The sequence below is a fragment of the Lingula anatina genome, chromosome 3 (genome assembly GCF_051362555.1).
Source record: "Lingula anatina isolate TDL-2025a chromosome 3, LinAna3.0, whole genome shotgun sequence".
Taxonomy (NCBI): Eukaryota; Metazoa; Brachiopoda; class Lingulata; order Lingulida; family Lingulidae; genus Lingula; species Lingula anatina.
Window position 1 is genome coordinate 10,931,208 of NC_141769.1, and position 16,815 is coordinate 10,948,022.

Sequence of the window (16,815 nt, forward strand, 5' to 3'; positions counted from 1 at the left end):
CACTGTAGAAGTGTGTCAAGTAAGGAAGGAAGATTACATTATAGACTGTTATGTATAAAGTACTTCTGAATATGAATACTGTTATGGAATACAGGCAGTCGTGTCTACACTTTGTAAGTCAGAATAAAATTGCAAATTCACAATTATAATTTACACAACTATATCTCTTTTTTGTAAGGATCGAAGCATGGTTATTGGGTAATTTTCATGGATCATATTAGTGTCAGACTTGATTTGAAATGTTTTCAATGAAACTTAAAAAAAAAAACCTAAAAAAAAAATCAGGCTGCTGTAAGATTCAGCATGTATGACAGCTAGTTGACCTTATTCAGTGGAACTTATATTACAGAATAAGATGTGATGAATGTTGCACAATTCAATCTTACAACTTACAAAGCATTCATCACGGTGACCTTAGGTATCAAAAAAACTTTGTAGATATACCTATGATTATTTGGTATTTTTCATGGAAAGTGGCTGTCCTAGTGGATGTTCACATGCGTGGTGTAGAGAGGTCCTCTGTTAAAATGTGTGCTGCCACAGGGCCTAGCTGTCACCCATCTATTGTTAAAATTAGTGGATCACATGAGAGTGAACTAGATGCCTGAAAGATAACTTTCAGTGTGATCGGAATTTGTAATTCATTCAGCTGCATGGAGAATCTAGTGTCTGAATGTACCTGGAACATTTTGCTGTCCTTTTTTCAGGGCTTGTATAATGACAAAGGAGAATATAAGTAAAAAAAAAAAAATGAGATAAAAATCTTTATGGATTCAAGAGATAGGTTAACATTATATATAATGTGACATTACAATTATAGTAATTTTAGAACACAGTTGGAAGCACCCAAGGAAAGTTTGTTGCTGTGATAGGTAATAGATAAGTTAAATTACAAGTTGATATTTCTTCCCATAAATCTTATTTATAGAGAACATCAACGGTATGAAACATATGCACTGCCAATTCTGAAATAATGTGCACTGAAACATATTTCAAGTAAATGTTTGGCTTTTGTTTTATTTTTGGTAGAACATCGACTGAAGGACCCCAGTCAAGCGAGAGAGTTGCAGTATGCACCTGGCGACAAATGCCAAGTCACAGTGGAGGGGCATGGGGACAGAGTTTTTCACGCCTTTATCCAGGAAATGAGCCGAGACCAGGGCCCTGTGACAGTTTTTCTGGAAGAGTTGGGAGAGAGGTAATAATGGGAATTGCCTCCAGCTTTTTCGTTAAAGAACCAAGTAATTCTCGAAAAGGATTTTATGATAAACTAAATTCAACTAATTTTGCTGGTAAGGAAGTAAAATGCCTGCCACCTGCTAATTATGGCCAGGTTCTGTGTCTCTACTTCATATCCCATATTTCTGCATAAGAAATGAATAATAAATATGCTTTCCTTGGATTTTAACATATTTTAAGCTAACTACCACCTCCACATGGTGGCAAGCATTTATGTAAATGGGTGAATGACTACTTTTTTACAGAAACATTTTTTCAGATACTGTCCCATACATTTAATTCAGTTACCTTGTAATAAATAGGAGATTGATTGTTTGGATACAAGTTCTTATATTTAGTACAAAATGTTAGGTTTCTCTTTATTAACTTGAACATTTCATTGATTTTTACTTTATAAGTTACTTTTTAAGTCTCCTTTTATCATAAACGATAGAAGATGAAATGTGAATTTTCTTCTAAAATATGCATTAAAAGCGCTTGACTAAAAGCTGCAAGCATAAAGCAAAAAGGCATTTACCATTCATTCTCCAAAGCCATTGCTTATTTGAAATATGTAAAACAAAATACCCACTATATCTTAGCTGCACACTGCAGCATATTGTCCTGTTTAATTGATAAGAAGATACTTCACTAAATTATTTACAGTATGTCCCAGTTCTACAGCTGGTGTTTCCTGAATTCTTTAATATTTCATTGATTCAAAGGCAGTCTCACAGAATATTTGGACTGAAATGTGTCTATTCAGTTTACTTGTATGTAACATATATAAACTTTTCTTTTTTTTTTTTTTCAAACTAACTGTCAGATTCATTTCAAAATGTTGGTTTGCATCTATTTTCCTAACAGTCTATTTGCATTAAAGTAAAAACTGACTCCTTTGCTTACAATACACAACTAAATTTTAAACCTTTGTTAAAAATGTACTGGAATTTCAAATCTTAGCAATCCAAACTAAGCTAAGCTCATTTTAAATCTTAACAATCCAAACTAAGCTAAGATCAAAACTTCCGAGTAAATTAAACATTGGCTGAAAAACATGATTGCTTATTATCTTTAATTGGGTTCAAAGTTATAATATACCTTATTTCATAACATTATGATCAGAGAGCCTTGCCAATTTATTTTTTTCATAATTATATTATGTAGTAATAAAGGCCCTTTTGCATTATATTCCATATTTCCCAAAACGAACATTTTGCCAATCCCAGTGTAACTCTATGCAGGTTGGTCTATGCAAGAAGAAATCTGCTCTAAGCAGTACAGCATTTAATCCCAAATCATATAATATGCTTACGTAATTTATACACACTTGAGTTAGTAGATTTCTGTATGATGATAAACATATTTACAGTACAAAAACAGAACAGGAATGCTCAATTTGGAAATTTTTCAATATTTTATACCAGACCTGAAACTGCTATTCCACCCCTCTCACATCTAATTGATTCGGTTACTGTTTTAATGCATGAATTGAGCTTGTGTGAACTGGTTGCTCATTGGCTAATTGAGGCCTACCTCCATCAGTTGCGTACATTATTCACCACTTCAGCATTATTTAATCAGATGTCTTCTCTGCCTTGGCTGCTGGTGGATCTGCATGTGGATTGAATCTCTTGGAATTCGGATATTATCATCTCTTTTGGTTTTTCTCTACGTTTTGGATGAGAATTGTTCCTGTTGCATTGATTGATGTTGACCTCCTGAAATTTGTAATTTTGATTTATACTGGCACTCTGGTTTATTAACTGATAACTTTTAATGCACTGGAAGGCACCTGCATAGAATATATTAAGGTAATAATGATAATACTGAGGAATATTTTTTTGTTTTTATATCAAACTGATAAATATGTGTGGAAAGGATTACGTGTAAAAGGCAATGGAAATCTGTATTTATCCAGCAGATATTTTTGTAGAAGGTGAAAGATGTATCCAGGAACTATGATTGACAAAGATATTCATGCTATCTCATCCTAAAGAAGCACTTGCTAAATATTGGTATAATGGTTCATATTCTGACATTATAAAGTAACATGTTCACATGTACACTTGAAGCCAGTTATCTTGTTTATTTATCTAATGCCTACTCAGGGATATGTTATAAATTTGCAATTGAAGAGCTCTATTTCATTCTTTGATGAAGTTTTAGTAAAATTCAGTGACAAGTAAGGATCACTCAGTGTATTATTATTTTTTTTCTTTTGCTGTGTTCTAATTTTTGTTTCATTTTGTAGGCACACTATCCCATTTGCAAATCTTCGCCCTTTGCCACAGCCGCAGCCTCCCCAGCATGGTAAGTACAAATATTGATCACCACCTTACAATACCCCAAAATACGTTTGTAAAGCAAAATAGTTTTTTTTAGTCAAATTGATAATATATTGATCTAATATTTTTCATACCTGAACGCGTATTGTAAATGATGTCAGTTATGATGAAGGTTTATAATGTATTTTACGAGTACATTGTATGCTGGCATCAACCTGTAGGGCTGAGGGGGAAATACATTTTTTCTTATTATTATTTTTTTTTTCGGTCAATAAGTTTTTAAAACATTTCCAAAAATTAAGATACTTTAATTTGCAATGTTTTAATTCTGTTATGCATTCTTATAGACACTTAATTGTCTGGAATATGCCACTGTAATATATTAGACAATTGTGAAACAAGATTATGAGGGTTCTTTTAAAATAATGGACCACCTTAAAAGTTTTTAAACTGCAATGTAATTTTGGCTTTTGAAAAATTATGAATTTCACAACATCCTTTAGGAATATGAAATAAATTTAGAATTCATTTTCTTACTTATAATAGACACTCTGGCAATTTATGTTTGCACTGACTCATGCACATCTTTTCTCCTTATAATTGAGGCCTATAGCTACTCTAAGACTCGAACTGATTTGAGAAAAAAATGTCCTTAGATAACCAAAATAAAGTTGGCACTAATGTAGGTATCATATTCAAAGAGACGTTTGAGATTCAAATTGATAGGGACCATTGGACCTTAGTCTTGTAAATCACATTTTGTTTGGAATATGTTTTGGTCCTTAACCTGATTTAGACTGGTTTGACCCAGTGGGAAATCTAATTCTGTAGGAGAGAGATTGGGGTATTGTCCGTCTCAAGGTATCCTGTTATGGATGAAGTTACTGAAGTCCCTGTATTGGGTGGAGCTATTTTTTTCATTTCCTTAAACTTGCACAAATATAATGGGTTTACTACTTTCATTTTGAACCAAAAGTGATCATCATGCATGGGAAAACATCACAGTAGTTGTGACACTAATAATAAAGTACTTTGTATGCTATTCAACATGATCAAGTTGGGTAACTCCAGAATAAGAGTTAACCTGGATTTTTAGACAGAAGCTAGCCGGAGAAGGCGCCCGGTATGGTCAGCTTATGTTATCATATCAGAGAGGTTAGTGGTTTTGTTTTGAAAATCATAAATCTATATGCTAAAATATGTATTTTAATTCGCATGTGGTTGAAAATAATTCGTCGTATAATTAACGACAAAAAAATATAGTTTCTGTGTTGTTTCACATCATGAGAAAACTACATACACAGTGTAAAACAAGCACTAACAAACTAGTCTTTGGAAGTGCTCTGGCAAATGATCTTAAAGAGTCACTGCCAATTAAGTTAATTGATTTGAATGAAGAGCTTCCGATTCTTTCTTATTGGTGAAAAAGTAACTCTAAGAACAAGTGTATAACCACCGACTGGTTATTACATTATTCAACTCTCAACTCCAATCCAAATGTACTGAAAGTATTTATTGAAGTGCATGATAATATCAAATAATTAATCACTTTAATTAGTGTTAACATATCTAATGCTTGAAACATACTAGTACATGTATTTGGGTGGGGTTGATTTAACCTAAAATGCCCCTTATGTATAGACTGTCTGCCAAGTTGAACAGTGATGATGAACAGGCCACCCCCATAATTACCTGTTTAAGCCACCTCCTCAGGTCATCAGTTATGTATGCCCTTATGATGGTTCCAAGCTGTTCACTCTTTTTACCAGTACTGTATATAATGCAGGTAAGGCATAGGGAGTGCTACATCTGTGTTTATAGATGGGTTGAACTGAATCAGAAATTTGTTTTCATCACCAGACAACCAAATCTGCCCACCAGGAATAAAGATAACTTGGGCTGAGTCTGTAATCCCATTCAGAGTGTTGTGTGGACTTGACATGAGTTCAAACATATACCAGTTTATGTGCATAGTACCATGCAGTTATTAAAAGAATGCATCGATGCATGTGGTTCCATTTGACAATGACAGCTGTTTATTTCTATTTATGTATACAGGCTGGACCTCAGCAGGTAAAAAACAAACACACATGTCAGGGTTCTATCAGAAGTCTCCGCTGTTAGAAGGTTAGTTTTAACTTGGTGTATTTTTTCATCACTATAATCTGTATGCCCATTACTCATACTTAAAGGGATAATAACTCTTCCTTTTGGTCAAAAAAATGAATTTTCCTGGAGTAAACAACAATTTTCCCATACTTACCAATGGTTAATGAATCCTTTTTTACATTCAAAGTTAGTCCCTGTTTTTTTCTATAAAGTTTGGTTTTTTGTTAAAATATCTTAAGAGATTATAACAGAGTACAGCCATCAATGGAGGTCACGTGGTCTGAAGACAAGCTCAGATATCAGAATAATAGCTATAACTGCCATTTTTGTGGTGAGACAGAGTATATTATATTTATATGAGTTCACAATGTTTTAATTGTGAAATCTAAATATCATACGAAGAGTTATTATCCCTATAATGATCAATTTTAACAAAAAATTCACATTTTTTTGTCAGAATAATAATTTTGGGTTGGATACATGTGCTCATTTTAGGACAGACACTCTTTGTCTGTACATGCACAAACCATCACCTGTACTGTCTGTTGTTGCTGCCACTGTTTGCATCAATGTCATTTCCCTTTTCTGATATTTTTGTTCATAAACACACAAAAAATGAAATGTAATATTATTCTCAAACTTTCTCAAATTCACAGGATGGAAATAAAGCTAGAGTTTGAAAAGCAGCCTGATTGGATCATACTTTTGCTGTTTTTTGTGATTTTTATTTTATTATTACAAATTGGCATTCAAAGTATGACTTTAAATTTCCTTTGATCTTAAGCCCTATGCTAGTTACAATTTTTGAATGCCCACCTAAATAGTAATAATTAAAATTAGTGGTGATTACACTGTTAAGCATCAGTCCATGTGATATATTGTTTCAAAATTGACAAAGACTTTCTGCTCACTGGCATATGGTATAAACCATGAAAGGAAAACTCTGCTACTTATTATTCTTAAACTGGCAGGATTGATTCACAGGGCAAAAATGCAGCTTAAGTTTGAAACCCATACAGGCTTGGCCACTTTTCTTTAATTAGTCATAGTTTTTAAAAAATTCATTTTTCACATAGTGACATTGTAAGAGTTTAAATTTCCAAGGGTGCAAAATGCTGTTTTAGTTACATTTTCATTAAAAATTGGCACTGTTTATTATCTTATTAAGCATTAACATCAAAATAACATCAAAATTGACAAAAAGAAACATTTTCTGCATTTTCATTCCTAAATTGGCAAAACCTAGCTGTCAACCCACTCTGAGGCCAAATTTTCCTCCCCTGCCCCAAACCCAAATCTGCTCAAGTATAATTTCAAATTCAGAAATTTTGTGTGAGGCATTTTCCATCAAAAGAGTCACTACCATATACAAAAGAAGCACTTCCTGCTCATGTGAGATCTTTTGAACAATGGATCATTATTAATTTCATTAATCGAAGTGGTTGTTAAGATATGGACACGATAAATGACATGGATTCCAGATTCTTGATTAAACTATTTCAACTAATGTTAGGTATTTTTAGTACTAAAACAGTAGCTGCTGCAGATAAGATCACCAAAATGGGTGTGGTTATTAAAGCAGCAAGTACTGAGTTTTGAATTTGTGATAATATCTTTTAAAATGGGCGTTAGGTAGTCTTCTGTACAATGATAAATTTGTGTGATTTCACATCTAAATTCACAAATCTAAAACAACAAAATTGGTGTGATATCACTGGAGATGTGAATAACATATTAGTTATTGCAACCTAGATTTACAATATTATAGTCATGAACCATAAATTAATTTTAATATAAATCTATCTAGTTTCATTTTCTAGTATTAAGGTATCTTATTTATGACTTTAAATTAAAGAATGCCTTGTTTTTGATTCCACTCTGACAAGGGTAAAATAATTATTAACTTAAAACAATGAACATCATATTTTTAATATATGACTTCTTGATTGAAAAGATTTTTGGTGTTTTATATTCATGTCGTCAAAGCAATTGCATGCTTCTGTAAGTTTTGCCATGTTATGTCTGTTCATTTGACAGCTTTGCTGCCTTGTTTAACAAATGTTAATATCACTGTACTCAACAAATTTACTTTTATTGTTGAAGATTCAGCCTCAAACTCTCTGAGTAACAAGAAGAAACTTCATAAGAAGAAGAAAGAGATCCCCTTTTTTATGCCATTAGGACGTGGGCAACCCCTCCCTCCAAGACTACAACAACAGGGGGAGAGAGCCTCCTACCCAAGAGGAGCCAGTAGGTGAGTTCGCACAGGGAGGACCAGACTTTTTCATTTCTCTCTCTCTCATACACAAATTGTGACAGTATGTAAATTACATACTAAATCTGCAGCTATATATTTTATAAGAATGACTTTATAAACATGATTTACTGACAGATCTGAAACATTATGTAAAATGATTTATACTGAATAATTTGTTCTATGAAAAAGGACCCCTCCACCACGCTTTGGCAGCAACTGTGGTCTCTTCAACTCCAGTGGACGTCCCATCAACAAGCAGTGGAACAGTTCAGACAAGTAAGGCTATAAGTTAGTGAGATCAATAATGTCTAAGTATATGACCTTGGTTGAGATGAGATTTTAAGGAATATATTGAATCAATATAATCATTGTTTTATATGAAATGTTTCAGTTCTTAGTTGTATATTACTTATATAGTCTCAATAAAAGAATTAAGTCCTTATTTTCAGAATTCCTTAAAATTTTTTTCATGACAGTTTTGGCCAGAATTGAATTTTATCAGCTGTGTTACAGTGTATGGAGTTGGAATATGGAAGTGGTTCTTTTCAGTCAACAGCTAATAGTGAAATTGTTGTTTACCTCCAATATTTTGAAATCCATCCAAAACTGCTTCATCGGGGAATATCCTGGATAGAGACTATTCAGCTCAGCAATTTTAATATTAGGTGTTGATTGTTTAGTTTACCAAACCTCAAGATTTATTTCAAAGTAGTTGATGCAATTTCTTTATTTTCTTTTGGTTTTATTATTTATTTTGTATCTTTTAAATTATGTGTTTATGCCTCACATGTTGTGGACATTTTTGTGGCTTTAGCTATGTTCTTAAATTTGTCTTTATTTCATGTTTCTAATTTGTTTACCCAAAGCCTTAAATATGTCAAACCTCGCCATGGTGATGACCGTTTTCTCCCATTTCGGGATGTTGTGCCGCCATCTTGTACTTTCTTTCCGCCCACAACTCCAGAAGGACTGGAGGTTCCGTGGTTTAGGTAATTCAGATGTTAACCAAAAATTGTTTTAGTTTCTAAAAAAAAAAAGTGATCAAGCATGATTCTTAAATATATACACAAACCCTTAAAGCTTGTTATTATCCTTGCCACTACCTTTCTTTTTTATTTGAATAACATGAGATTTATTTGACATCCTTACAAGTGTGACTTAATAAAAGTGAATTAAGTAGTCCCATTATTCCCTTACTAACTCATATCCATGAATCATTAACATATTACATCTAAGGGAAGATCATTTTTAGACCCACTTCACTTTATGTTACAGATCAGCATCTTCCACTCAAATTTGAATTGTGTTTCATGTAATGATTTATCATCTTAATTTGAATCAATTATTAACAAAGGCTTACCCTTAACTTAAAGGTACACTCCACAAATAATTTACCTGATTCATGCCAGACTTGATTTATATTGGATTATATAATATGGTTTGTTTACAAAGTGTTGTTATCCTGTGTCACTGTTCTAACTGAAATTGTCGATTTTGCCTTCAATAAAAAGTTTTAGATTTATCTTTATGAAATAAATTTTTTGAAAGTAACTAGTCCACAATGTCAGTATAGCTCCTATATATTATAATACGTAATATCTAATCGTCAACATATGATACCAGATGTGCTAGACAGGTGCAATGAATTAAACATTTCAGTAATCTAATGTCTTTATTCAAGGTACCTTAATAGGATTTGGCATAGTGAGACCCCATGCATGTACATGTGATATTAGTTATTTGATAGCAATTGTGTCCTCTTTCTAAACAACAGTTGTACGTGGTCCATAATATTGATGAAATTTTTAGTCTTCTTAGTTTCAACGTCTTCTCATTTTACATGCCTAGCCTCATAGTATGCTGTTTTTGTATGGTATAAGACTGTATGGGCAGTAATTTTGCTTTCAGAAATACATCATGGCAACTTGTTTGATAGTATATAATAGTAAATAATCATTTGTTTTTGTGTCCAAATACCAATAGCTGTCCATGGTGATGCATTTATGTAGATGGTGGAGGTTTAACTATCACAATGCACAGATTTAGGTGGATGAGAACTGATTAAGAATTCTGAAAAGACCTTGCTTCAATAAGCACTGAGTCAATGTTTGGTTTTAAGAATTTCGTATTTTACTCAGTTTTGCGCTCTCTCCATAGATTGCCAGTTCAGCATCGCCATCAAATGCAGGACCTAGAGAAGAAAGCAATGGAAGAGTCTGCTGCTCTATATGAGCTACAGGAGCGGGACCCCAATGCCTTCCCTGCTCTGCCAGTAAGGACATCCACAGTTATAATTTTGTCATAAATTAGCCAATTTGTTGACAGCATATTATTTATTTACTTACTCTCTTTTCAAAGTGAAGAATTCAAAGATGCATGTTAATATATGACTGATGTACCTGGTAAATATTCCTGTCAGTAACATTTATTTATTTTATAGTTATGTGTAATGCTCACCCATGGGCTGGGGGGGGGGGGTTTAGTAAAACCTGACTTGTAAGATGAGGTCAGCTTTGAAATTTGAATTATGTAAGTGCTATGCCACAACTCGGATTGGGAAATTGAATCGAAAGAATAAACCCCTAGCTTTGAAACTGCTGATTACATTCAGGCATGTAATTTCAGCTGCATTGTTTCTTCAGCTTCATGCATGTAGGTCTTAATAGTGAATATGACAATTTAATTTTTTTTTTTTTTGGGGGGGGGGGAGGGGGGGGTGGCTGCAAATAAAGCGCATGCATTTGCATTTGTATGTATATATATTATATACTTGTTTCAGAGTGTCCATGACCGTAATGGAAGTGGTCCATGCTCTTTCTGGAACCAAGACAAAGGTCACCAAGGTCACCATGATGGCAGTGGACAAGCAGATGGTATAAACTGTTTGGGCATGTCTGAGTATATTTTTTTAAAGATTAACCACTGAATATAGCTTGACATTTATCTGCATTAACTTGAGTCGGGTGTGAACTGTTACTGCCAGCCAGCTAACTTTGGATCAAAAAATCCTGTCTTAACTGGTCACCTTGACATAAATATTTCCAAGGTCACAGAGATCAACCCTCTACGTTTGAAAGATACTTGAGCATTTGAGACATATTCTATTATTTATTTCAGACTCGGCTTTTCTGTCTCATGATATGACTGGAGGGGCATCAGGAGTGGAGAGTACAGCAGACAGTGGTGTGGGCTGCCGAGCAGGTAAAATAACATAACTATATATAGCTTACACTAATGCTGATAGACTAAAAATATTCAGTACGTATAGTACGTGTTATCAATAATATTAGGTTAAATAGTTTCGGTTGTATTGATTACTTAATGGTAGTTTAATTAGAGGTTTGTCAATTTCATGTTATTTTTTGTCAGTGACAAATTTTTCTGGTGAAGCAGTAAGATATTTTTGTTAATATGCAATTTGAAATAGATGAAATAACCTGAGGTACTCTACCAGTTCAAGAAAAATCTGATATTAAGGCTAAGCATGCATACATTAATATAAAGCAAAAATATAAAGTGAAATCATGATTTTGTTCATTTCAGACGGCATCAGCCCCACCCCACCCCAGCCTATCCCCCAGGTACATCGACAGCTGTCTCACCATGCTCTCTCCAAGGCTGCCAGCCCTGTGGCCAGCCCAACAGTCTCCACTCCACCCCCTCTGCCCCCCAGTCCTATCTCTCAGAAGATACCTCCACCCCCTGGGATGGTCCCACCAGCCTGGTCTGTCCCATACTACTACTCCTTTGTGATCCCACACATGGAGAATCTGACAGGGCCTGTGAATTACGGAGCTTCACCATCCAGGGATGTGATGGGAAATGATTTGCCATTGAATGGTAAGTTTAAAGTGGTTATATCCAAGTAGGACACTTATTACAAATAATTGCCTTCGTATACTGTACGTATCCAAAGAAGACTATCCCTTGGAACCAGTTAAAAAGTTCCTTGTAGTAAAAAATTATCAGAAAATTGAGTCAGGTCATCAGGTTTGACTGCTCCTAAAATGGCTTTCTTACATGCATTGTAAAGATGTGTCCATGATCTCCATCGAATGCTAAATTGAAATTACTCTAGAAATTTGTTTTCTTGCATTTTATGACCTTGTACATTATGATGTAAAATTATCAGTAGGTAGAAAAGTTATCAATAGGCATACTTCATCTTTTTCAGATATCACAACTCTGCGTTTTTTCTTCAATCTTGGAGTTGAGGTAGATACATATTTTATATAGTACTGAAGTCTTTCAGCTGTCTTAAAGTACTTTTTCATGCTCTCTCATTAAGCAAGCTGTTCTATTGTAAGCTGTGTTAACATTTGCATTTATTAATATACACATATACTATTACGTATATTGAAAACCATAGATCTTTAAATCTATTTCACAAAAAATTCCTATTAGATTCCCTTGTCCTATCCTTCAGTATCACCGCTTCCATGCAGCCATGGTGCAGATGCAGAGCCAGCAGCAGTACGCTGCATACTGCACTCAGCAGGCATTCCAGGTTACCTGTTACCAGCCACCCCCTCCAGTGGCGACTTTGACCCAGGGGCGACCCCCTCAGATCATACAAGCTGGACGACTGGACCAGTCCAGTCTGGTGGAGGATGAGACCAATCCGGTCAATGGTCAGTCTGATTCACAGGACTCCCCTGATCACGACAGGCCACCCTCTCAGAAAAAGTTAACGCATAAAAAGGAAGAAGTCAGCGTGGCGCAGAGCAGCGAGGAGGATGGGTCTAATTGTAGTGATTGCACTAATCCTGGCTGCTCCTTAAATGATAGTGGTTGCGTCTCTGATATTAGCTTAGATTGCTCACAAAAGAATCAAATCTTTTCTAGTAAAGATGATAGTGATCAGTTCTCTCCAGAGCGCCAGGAGAGTGAGAGTAGCGATAACCAATCAAATCACAGTGATAGTTTCTCCCAGCATTCCAATGCATCCAGTGGCAGTTCAAACGATTGTCAGCCTACATTCACTAATCGCCCTAGACGGCCTGCATTTATTAAGAAAATTAATGGAGTGACACATAGGTTATTAAGACCAATCAAAGATATTCCTCCTAGGTTTCAAAGAATCTTATCGGCTGAAACCTCAAAACAGCATAACTGGAAATTAGAAGGTCCACCATTAGTTGTACCAATGAATAGCATGTCACCAGAGTATGTAGGTAGTCCAACAGAAACTTCAGAATCTTCACAAATCTCTTTCAACCCCAATGCACAGTGCTTTATTCCAGGACAGGTTTATAGTAGCAGTGAGCCTGCAGGGCAGGGGTATTGTGCCGCTGTCAGCAACACCACTTCTGCAGTCACACAGCCTGCCACATATGTGGAAAGCATGGGCAGTTCGAATGGTGTAGGTGGCTTAAATGGTACAGTCAGCACCAGTGGTGCTGTTGTAAGTGGAACTACAAGTAGCTGTGGTGATAACAATACCCCAGCCCAACAGCTCACAGCTGCTCCTACATATACTATTCACTTAACAGGTGCTCCACCTAACTACTCTGCCGCCTATGGTGACGGTAACTGCTGCTTTGCTTCATCTGTGCCTCCTTTCTCTTCCACTGCAGGGTACTACCCCACCCCTGGGAGCCCCAGTGCTGGCCCAGTCCCCCCTCTTCCCCAGGGGACGGTCTATTATTCCAGTGAGGTTTTTCCCAGTCAACAACAGTTTGTTCCTTACCAGCCTCCAGTTATGTATGCGCCTGCACCCCTCCAGCAAGGACAGTACCAGCAAGCCCAGTACCCAATGTCTGTGTGACCTGCAAGGCTTTGGCCATTTGTTTCTGTAGTGTGCCTTTGAAAGCCTACTTGTGGCATAGAATAGAATTGAGGAGTACAACTGTGCATCATGTGATTTGGTTTCAAAATGTTTTTTTCCCATAAATTGAAAAATGAAGTCTCTTTCTTCCAATGCGTGAATTTCTATGTGACAAAGTGTCAAAATATTTTGCCAGCACGTGGAGCACAGGTTGACTTGTATACCAAGAAAAGAAAGTGGCATGTTAAAGGCCTGCAACAATAGACTTGCATGAATTTGAGATGTCATAGTTCTTTTTTTTTTGGGTGAGTGATGATAGAAGTTGTTAATAACAATAAATTTGAGGTGAAGGAAGTTGATTATATCTACAGTGCTTACTTTCTCCCTGTAAAATTTATTCTCTTCTGCTTCATGTTGTTTAGATGTATTTGCTTTGATAACTGTATATATTTTTCTTTTTCTTGTTATTATTGTGGTAAAGGCATTATTATTATTATTACAATTATTTACTGCTATTATCTGTGTTTATCCTTTAAGAGGCCTCGTCTTTTGTATTGTGTGCTTTGCATATTCAAAGTTCTTGTTTTTGTAGGAGATAGATATAGATTCAATTTTAATGTTTCATGTGTTCCATTTCCAGTACAAAGCAACAAATTGAACATGGAATTGTGAAGTATTCAGAAAACGGGCCTAGAAACCTAGTTTGAATGTAGTAAATGTTTGTCAGTACAAGCCAAATAAATTTGATTCAAGGGCATTATTTTTATATCCTTGAGCGATCTTAAAAACACCTTCAGTTATAGATGCAACATTTCCCCAAACACAAGTGTGCGTGTGTGTTCATATTTGTGATACATGTCTTACATTTTTTTATGTAAAATCTTCACTTTAAATTTTTATGAAGATTCATGTCTTTTTCATGTGCTGCTATCTTTGTTATGATCTCTAGAAATTTTCTGTTGGATGGACATTTATAAGGTACTCTATTTTAGGAGAGAAGAATCTTTGTGGATGTCTGAAGAAAATTAATTCTTGATAACAGCCATTTTATTTTCCATGATGGCTTTTTTAGTCCAGTTATACCAAAGGCTGGTTAACCTATTAGACCAAAGGCTGGTGTTTCATTTTTGTGCATTATTTTTAAAAAGTTCAGTAGTAGTTAGTAGTATATCAAAAGCTGCCTGGTGAACAACATTTAGGCTCTTTGTAAATATCAGTAGGTAATTATTTATGTTGTAGTTTGGTTAAATGTAGTTAGTAGAAGTTAGGTAGGATGTTATAGTTGTAGAAGTAGGTGTAATTATTTTGTTTGTTGGCACCATTATTTATAAAAAAAAAGTGAATTATATATTGAAAAATTCTATTATTATAATAATATTTTAAGCTTAAAGCTTTAAAACATTCCAATAATCATGTTGAATTTTGTGCAATGTTTATATTATAAATATGTCATTGCACACAAAGCAAAATGTGCATGTCACATGATGTGACATCCTAAAGAGACCATATAAGAATATATAAGGGTGTTAGTCTTAAATGTAACTTTAACACTTTTAAGTTAAAAAAAATACATTCATTCTCCGATCAGCTGATCTGTAACACACTTTTTGTCCATTTACTTAATTACTTGAGTAAATAACTATATTTTTATGTGTGGTGGTCGCTGTAATTTAATTCTTCCAATCAGAAAAGTCCATAAGTGTGTGCAAGTTGGTAAAAGTTAAAATTTGTTGCATAATCAACTTAACTTTATCTATTTGTCAGGTGTGGGAAGCTGTGGAAAAGCACATTAAGAAATGTTTTGTGCACTGCCATTAAATCAATTTTGAATTAATTTTAAAAAAGGGCAGGCTGTCCTCATTACTACTTTTTATTAAGTTTTGAAATCACGAAATACATTACTGTACCAGATAATTCTTCTTATTAATAATTTATAAAGCAATGAACTTTTAATTTCAGTACTTGGTAGAAGACCAGTTTTGCAGTGTTGTTCGTCTAGTAAAATTTTATGCAGTATAAGGAGTCAGTTTGATTAATTTTATACATACATCTAACAATTCGAATCACATAACATCAATTTTAAGAACTTGAAAGAGGAAAAATGTTGCAATAGACCTTTTCCCCTGATGTGCAACATTTTGAAGTTTCAAGATCTAGTCTTTGTCAATAAATTTTGTATCCTTTTTTCGGAAATGATTTGTGCCAGTGAAATTTTAATTGGTGTAGTATGGAATAATTGCCACATTGAATTAATTCTTCGTTGTTCTACAAATTTTTGCTTTAAAAAACCTCGCATTTAAAGATGTAATTTTAAACATCTTTCTTAAGCTTTTTTTCTTCTTGTCAGTTTCAGTCAGAATTCTGACAATGTTCATGCCAACTCTTTTGATGGTTTGTTGATGATATTTATCATATATCACGATGTAAATTTTTGTTGGCATTGGACTCTGTCGAGTGGAAGTTTGTTTTTACTCATCTTTTGAATGTTTGCCATTGGCGCTTGCATTTGTTGAAAAGAGATTGAGGTGTGCTCAAATCTTTTGTCAAATAAGAAAAAATATTGTTTTAAATTAGTTTTTGAGTAAAAACAGTCATCATTAACAAACAGATTATGGTGAGATAAGTCCTACTTTAAAGGTATGTAATAAGATCAACAGATAAAGAACAATAAAGGACTGTGCAAAAGTGTTTTAAATGGTTTTTAATGCAGAATGAGCCTAAAAGCTGTACATTTTCTTTCTTTATAATAATTTCAGTTCAGTTTACAATGCGTGGTAAATTATAACCTTTTTAATTTATTTGACATTTTGGCTAGTTTAATCCAAAGAAAAGTGAATGCAAACAAATTCTAATTAAATATCCTCCCCTGGGAGACAAGATTGTCAACACAGCTGGCAATGACCAGGCCCCCGTATCTCGAAAGCATCGCGTATTGCGAATAGCTATATCAAATAGAGGCTACAATGTATTATATGGGACGAGTATGGGCAAGTTATGGAATAGAGCGATTGTGCACGGCTGCAATGCGTGATGCTTTCGAGATACGGAGGCCCAGGCATCAAACTGTAATGTGTACTGCACATAATTGTACTTATTGTAAAGTCTACTGAACAGATAATTTGAACTTAAATATATTGTTATTATGATAACAACCCATAGCAATTTAATAATAATAA

At 34.5% G+C, this 16,815-nt stretch overlaps 2 protein-coding genes across 6 annotated transcripts in view; one reads left to right on the top strand and one right to left on the bottom strand.

The window, feature by feature from the left end:
• The window catches only part of LOC106160263 (uncharacterized), a 32,629-nt gene extending 29,848 nt beyond the window's left edge, over nt 1-2,781 (bottom strand). For both annotated transcript variants that reach the window (XM_087009970.1, XM_087009969.1), the window contains exon 1: nt 2,755-2,781. In XM_087009970.1, the coding sequence (XP_086866096.1) occupies nt 2,755-2,760 (6 nt within the window). In that variant the 5' untranslated portion in view covers nt 2,761-2,781. The remainder of the gene's footprint in view (nt 1-2,754) is intronic.
• The window catches only part of LOC106157682 (UDP-N-acetylglucosamine transferase subunit ALG13), a 31,222-nt gene extending 14,895 nt beyond the window's left edge, over nt 1-16,327 (top strand). The window contains exons 11-23 of one of the 4 annotated variants that reach the window (XM_087009968.1): nt 1,030-1,198; nt 3,473-3,531; nt 5,565-5,633; nt 7,719-7,869; nt 8,062-8,148; nt 8,739-8,861; nt 10,030-10,144; nt 10,652-10,745; nt 10,990-11,073; nt 11,416-11,712; nt 12,047-12,087; nt 12,299-12,503; nt 13,449-16,327. In XM_087009968.1, coding sequence (XP_086866094.1) covers nt 1,030-1,198; nt 3,473-3,531; nt 5,565-5,633; nt 7,719-7,869; nt 8,062-8,148; nt 8,739-8,861; nt 10,030-10,144; nt 10,652-10,745; nt 10,990-11,073; nt 11,416-11,712; nt 12,047-12,087; nt 12,299-12,503; nt 13,449-13,639 — 1,685 coding nt within the window. In that variant the 3' untranslated portion in view covers nt 13,640-16,327. Of the gene's footprint in view, nt 1-1,029; nt 1,199-3,472; nt 3,532-5,564; nt 5,634-7,718; nt 7,870-8,061; nt 8,149-8,738; nt 8,862-10,029; nt 10,145-10,651; nt 10,746-10,989; nt 11,074-11,415; nt 11,713-12,046; nt 12,088-12,298 lie in introns of all 4 variants that reach the window. The other 3 variants (XM_013533400.3, XM_087009967.1, XM_087009966.1) reach the window with 3 other exon arrangements.
• Nucleotides 16,328-16,815: the final 488 nt, after the last annotated feature.